Source organism: Taudactylus pleione, unplaced genomic scaffold, assembly GCF_031769625.1.
Source record: "Taudactylus pleione unplaced genomic scaffold, aTauple2 ptg000007l, whole genome shotgun sequence".
Taxonomy (NCBI): domain Eukaryota; kingdom Metazoa; phylum Chordata; class Amphibia; order Anura; family Myobatrachidae; genus Taudactylus; species Taudactylus pleione.
This window is the reverse complement of record NW_028284410.1, coordinates 25,085,873-25,092,438: the sequence shown is the minus strand read 5'-3', so window position 1 is coordinate 25,092,438 and position 6,566 is coordinate 25,085,873. Positions and strand designations below refer to the sequence as shown.

Below are 6,566 nucleotides of genomic sequence, written 5' to 3'. Positions count from 1 at the left end.
TCTTTAATCATTTAGACATAAAAAGTTCTCCCTTGAATGTAGAATCGTATAGATTGCCCTGCAGGGCTATTGTATTCAAGTCACTCTCAATTGTCAGGCTCATTTTCTTCTACTCCATTTATCAATCTGTCAACTTTTATTGAATCAGCTTTCTGCTGAACTTTATCATCTGCATCCTGTAAGACTTTTCTTTCCTGTCTAAAGGTGCATATACGCTAGACTATTAAACAGGCCGAATGAACGATAATGATGTAGTTATCGTTCAATCGCTTGCAAATCGGCCACGTTAATGTCAAACACGACCAGGAATGCACGTGCCCGCTGGTCGTTTTTGACATCCATCATCGCCCGTACATGCTGGTCAACCTGACGATCACGTCAGGTTCAACATGTACGGGGATGAACGTTCAGTGTAGGAACATCACAGACTGTGAAACGACAGCATGATTACTATGTCGTAATCGTGCTCTCGTTTCACAGTCGGGAAGTGGATACGCACCTTTAGACTACCAAACCCATTAGTGATTGCGGCCATAAGAGGGCATACAAATGGATCGCAGCTGTACTCACTTGCCAACAGGCTCTTTCCTTTACTATTTCTCCTAATACAATAATCAAACCATTGAAGGTGCGAGTGAAGAATAATAAAAGTATATATATATTATTGCATTATTACCTTAGAAGGTACATACTTCAGCTTAGACTGCATCAAGGAGGTAAAAATTAGGGGAATATGCTTTAGTTAAAAATAAATGTTTATGACCGCAAGGGATTAAACCAAATCAAAAAACAACACTGTCCTGCTTGGCATTCCCTTGCTCTGTGAAATCCCTTTTTCTATTTAAGTACACTGGTATCTATTAGGTTGTGAATTAGTTGGATAGTTATTTTATAATTTGAAATTCTTTGTATTATTTGCAATATACATACACCTTTAAAAAAAAATATTTAAACATTAGCGTGAATAGTCCTTAAAACTTCAATCAACCAAAGTATGGTGGAAATTAAAATATAACAAATAGAGAGAAAACAATAAGAAAAAAAAAAAAACCACAAGTACGTTTTATTCAGATGAAAAGGAAATATTTGGGTCTCAAAACATTTAGTAGACATGGAAATTTAATATCAACCTTACATTGTTTCTCTCATTTAAGTTTGCTGTGGAAAGAGATAAAAACCTAATCCAGACCCAATTTTAACTTTATACAAAAGAAAAAAAAAAAAAAAAATGTATAGCTTTACATATTATAGTAAAATAATCCTGTTCACCTCCACAGGAAACAGAACATCCACTGTTAATAGTCTGAAGCATATCCTTTGATATAACAGTTTAAATTAAAGCACGCACAAAATAAAATGCAAAATAAGGCTCCATTGAAGAATTCAAATCATTTTCATTTAAAAGCAGAAAAATGTTATTTTATGAAAACAATGTACATATCATATATTCCTTTGCAGGTCTTTAAAATGCCCCCATGTAATGTATCATTGATACATGTAGAATTTTAAGTCTGCAATTTATTGTTAAACCATACATGGAGAGGACAAAACACAGCCTATTCATTCTTTTCTGTGAAGTTCTTTTCCATTATGTAGGTGACATTTTGTCAATCCTGTTTGTCACCTTTCAAGGCCTGCAGTCTTTCCAGTAATGGAGGATGTGAGTAATGCCACATTGAAAATATCCAATCGGAAACAGGAAATCCTAAATTGTCCTTGTTTAGTTTAATCAGGGCAGAATACAAGTCTTTTGCTTTCCCAAGATTCCTGGCAAATGCATCAGCCTGAAACTCAAACCTCCGGCTTAATACAGTAAGACAGAATGAGAGGACCTAGAAGAAGATATTGTAGAATTATAGTTAAGGCCTACAAAACCATTTTTGCTAGCAGCCAATTTAAAGGATCACTTACCATAAAACAAGTTACTTTATATCCAAGAGCTACAAGAGGCCATGATATTAACAAACTATGCCAATTTACAGTATGGTGCACAGTATGATGAACTACTATCTTTCCTATCTATCAGTAACAGCACTGGCTTACTGAGGGATGCAGTTTATATCCCGGCTGTCGGGATGCCTGCGTTCAGAATGCCGGCGCCAGAATCACAACACCTGTCGGAACCCGTCGCCAGCATCCCGGTGGTAAGTATTGGTGTTCGGCTGTTGGAGGAAAGGGAGGTGGTTATGGGGGCGGAGGGTGATTGGGTTTAGGCTGCGGGGAGGGAGTGTTAGATTTGGGTTTAGGATACTGACCTGCGAGTGTCGGTATCTTCACCCCGTCAGGACGCTGGCGTCGGGATAATGACAGCCGGGATCCTGACCGCCGGCATCCCCTACCCAGCCCCTTACAGAATGCACCAACGCAAAGTGTGCAGCATTGACATATGTATCAGCATTAGGGCATCAGTAACTTTGGGGATTTTTATACATAATGTCACAGGAGTATCAAAAACAGAACATGTCACAAAACTAGAGAAGTCCATGATAGGTTCCATTGTAAAGTGACATCAGCTTAGCCAAAACTGGAGGACCACAGCAGACCAGGTACTGAATATAATCACAGAAAAAACTGGTGGAGCGCTTCAGGGTAGTGATGGGATAAAGCAGCTGTTAATAGAGGTTAGTCAAGCCTCTAAATAGATATACATGAAACAACAGAATTACAGCGCTAGAACAACATTATAATGTCATAAAATTGTATTTAATATATAAAATAAAAATTAAGAAACATGTGCAATGAATTCATTCATTAAAAACAACATCCAATCCACATATCCTGGGAGGCGTGTGTGTCCAGTATAAGTAGTGCTCAAATACTGTGTAATCCAAGCCTGATATTTACAAAGTCCAATGTCCAAATATTATGGGGTCCCAATTAGCAGTGCTGACAAGCTTCAGCATACATCCGATCCCCTGTGCCAAAACCACAGCTGATAAAGCTGTGGTTTTGACACAGCGAAACGTGTCAGACTGTGGTTGTGATAGCCTCCACCACTCCATTTCCAACAAGGAGTGCGAATTTTGATCTTCACGTGCCTCTTCAGTTGTACCAGCAAATCGCCATACCTATGACCAGGGGATCGGATGTTGTTTTTAACTAATGAATTCATTGCACATGTTTCTTAATTTTTATTTTATATATTAAATACAATTTTATGACATTATAATGTTGTTCTAGCGCTGTAATTCTGTTGTTTCAGGTACTGAATATAGCCAACTAATTTAGTGGCACATTGAACAATCTTTTAAGCCTCAGAGTGACAAGAAGCAAGGAGTCTAAATGTACTTGCCCGTCTATGCCAGTGCTATGTACTGCATGTAACAACAGAGAACCACCTGGAACAAAGTACAGTACATGGAAACACAGCAAGTGTGCATAAAACATGGAATATCTGTTTCATGCAAGATACCTTTTCATATTTAAAAAAAAAAAAAAATGTCAGTCACTATTATGAATTCTCACCTCATTATATGGAGAGAAGATAAACTGAAATATAATCATCAGACCAATAAGTGTGGGTTGTGTTGTGTGAAATCCAAATGCTGCAAATAGCTCTTTACGTCCAATGAGTACCGCAAATAAAAAAAAACAAAGGAACGAATTCATCTGAAAGGAAGAGAAACAAACAAAAAAAAAACAATTTAAATTTCAATTCTATAAAAAAGGTCATAAAGTCTACAGTTCTCAAAAGAAAAAAAGTGTCTTCGTGAAAAAAAAAAAGCGCGGACTGAGACCTATCACAGGAGGTAAGCAGCAACACGCATCCTAGCTGGGATCTCACTATTGGGCGAGGTCCGGGTAGGAAAGGGGGAGGCTGTGAGGATGCAATGTTCGGCTCCAGTGCTGGGTGGGCCATGGTCGAGGTGGAGGCTTGCATTCTCCTTCTGGTGGGAATAGCTGAGAGCAGTGAGCTGCACTGTTATGACCAGTCAGTGATGTGGCCCGGTCAGTGCAGAGCGACTTTCAGCCGAGTCAGTGTTGGATGGCAGGGGAATTTTGCTGGGTGGACCATCCGAGAAATAAAGCATGGGGAGAGCACTAAAGATCTTAAAAAAATTATGTGATCATATTTGCTGCACTAATCCTTTACTTGCTGTAGGCACAAAACTGAGCTGCAAATATTATTAATTCCTAGTTTTAAATGTCAGTTTTCTATAAATCATTTGCCCCTAATTGATAACTATTTGATACATTGCCATCAAATCTGCACTATACAAAGTAACTATATGAATATGACAATAAATTAGACAAAATGGATTGCTTGGGTTTCTTTACAGGATGGCAGTATTACTATTATATCAACATTTACTTTTACAGTGCCAGCATACTCCATTGTGCTTTGCAATTGGTAGAATGTAATTGTTTCAGTCAGCAGATTGCATTACAAATAAACAGGCCACAATGATGAAGAAGAATACAACGTGATTTAATGCATTAGAAACAGGGCTTCTCATACATACCTGGCTAATCACTATGTTCTTTACAGTGTGTCCCAGCTTCCAGTGGCCCAGCTCGTGTCCTAGAACAGCGAGGACCTCTTGGTTGTTGCAACCCTGCTTCTTATTTGCATTCTAGTTTTGGAAAGTACACAGATCAGCTTTACCAATTGGTATCTAAAGACAAAGCTTCTGGAGTACTTATATACTATAAAAGCACAGTGTTATTTAAAATATATAAAAATTCAGCCTGAATCATTTTAAATATGAAATTGAAATACAATTAATAACTATATGAATTAAAATCACAAGAAAACCACAAACACTGACGTGGTGTCGAAGCTGAATAATTGGCTGAGACAAGTTCAGTTTAAAATTTAATCGCGGTGACGCCATCTTGCGACTGGCCGCAAGACGCCATCTTGAAAATGAGATCGCAAGACGCCATTTTGCGAATGGCCGCCTAAGCACCATTTTAGATAAACTCACAGTTTAGTACATGTGGCGATAATACTAATAGCACCATGCGTTTGCATCTTTCACCATTTCTCATACACACAATTGCGCTGTTAACTAGTCGCATATTAGCGAATGCATAGGACTTTGTATAAAACCGCTGATTTATTAGCTTTATGCGCACACATCTGCCCCAAGTTAACTAGCGTCCATATATCAAACCCGGAATACCCATACATTACATATTCACACATAAGGTTCAATACGCTTTAAAGTGTACGATTTAAGTTGGTTCAGTTAGTTTAAATGCTGAGAAATAAAGATATTTGATAACTAAGGTATTATACATGCCAAACAAGTCATGTTTGGATTTGTACTGATGTGTATTCTTTTTACAGTATTCCGGTGTTATCGGTGGGGAGGTCGCATCATGCAAACTCAAGTTATGGATCGCAGAGCCTACAAGCAATAAAATGTATATTTTATGAACACCTGTTAGGATGTTGCAGGGGGCGTGAAGAGGAAGATCCCCAGCTGTTAGAGGCAGGGAGAGTCTGTTTGAACCAGCCTGTTAAATGTGCTGTAACAGATGCTTCTCCCCTGGGAACCAATGACATCAGCAACAGACTTCCCTATTGTCCTGTTTATTCTGGGGGGTATAAATATGTGTGCACGAACGCTGGTTCTGAGTCTTCGTGCTGAATGCTGTATGACTAGGGGTCTCTTGCTGATGCCTATCTCCGGTTCCGGAAGCGCCTGCGTATGTATACTGTACTTGGGTCTGTATAATTTCCTTTTGCGCCTAAATTGTGTCTAGATCAATTGCGTGTAACTGTCTGAACTTTTACCTGAATAACACTTGTGCTTTGGAACCACAGATTCCACGTCTAAGTCTTTATTTATGGTATGACTGCGTACGCAAATTAGCGTCATCCTTGGAGGTTTATAGGAAGGGTTTTATAAGGTATAGGCAGGTGTGTATAGAGGTTCTGATTAAGTATCGTTAGTGGCATTAAAACACAAGAAAACGGTTAATTTCTGCCACAGAAAAGATGCCCCCACAGACATAGCGATGTGCTCACGTTCAGCCAATGTGTACGATTTCCCATGAAACTCTCCCCGGTAGCTCTGCACACGATTTGGTGTCCAATCTTCATATGATCTCTCCTGCATCCAGACTTTTTACAGTGCATCGCATCCTAGATTGTCAGATCTGCCCTACTGCACGGCAGATCTGACGATGCGATGTGCGACCAGCGGGGACGCGCATCGCATCGTGATCGCGAGTGGGGACTCAAGATTTACTCAGGATTTGGCCATATTTTACACGATCTGTCGTTCCAATGTGTCGGAATCGGCCAGATCGGCTAAAATATCGCTGTGTGTGTGGGCAGCTTTAGCACTTGGGAGGAGATCTAAAAGGTGGTAAGCGCCAAATGTGCTATAACCAGCACTGTTTGACACATACATTAAACCTTGCTATGGTATGTATGAAAGCAGATAACTTACAGAAAAGTGGTTTTTCTCTGTTATCTGCAAATATCTAACAATTTCACAGTCGAGATACCATTGTATGGCGATGGAAATCATTCATATGCGTTACCTGAATGATCACCTGCTGGCATGTGTGCTAACATTGGCAGCTGGGCATGCACAGTGGGGCAGGAGGTA

At 39.5% G+C, this 6,566-nt stretch overlaps 1 protein-coding gene across 1 annotated transcript in view; it reads right to left on the bottom strand.

The window, feature by feature from the left end:
- Positions 1–1,037: 1,037 nt before the first annotated feature.
- The window catches only part of ZMPSTE24 (zinc metallopeptidase STE24), a 31,863-nt gene continuing 26,334 nt past the window's right edge, over positions 1,038–6,566 (bottom strand). The window contains exons 8-10 of the mRNA XM_088460585.1: positions 4,464–4,574; positions 3,466–3,609; positions 1,038–1,832 (exon numbers count right to left, since the gene is read on the bottom strand). Of these exons, the coding sequence (XP_088316711.1) occupies positions 1,608–1,832; positions 3,466–3,609; positions 4,464–4,574 (480 nt within the window). The 3' untranslated portion in view covers positions 1,038–1,607. The remainder of the gene's footprint in view (positions 1,833–3,465; positions 3,610–4,463; positions 4,575–6,566) is intronic.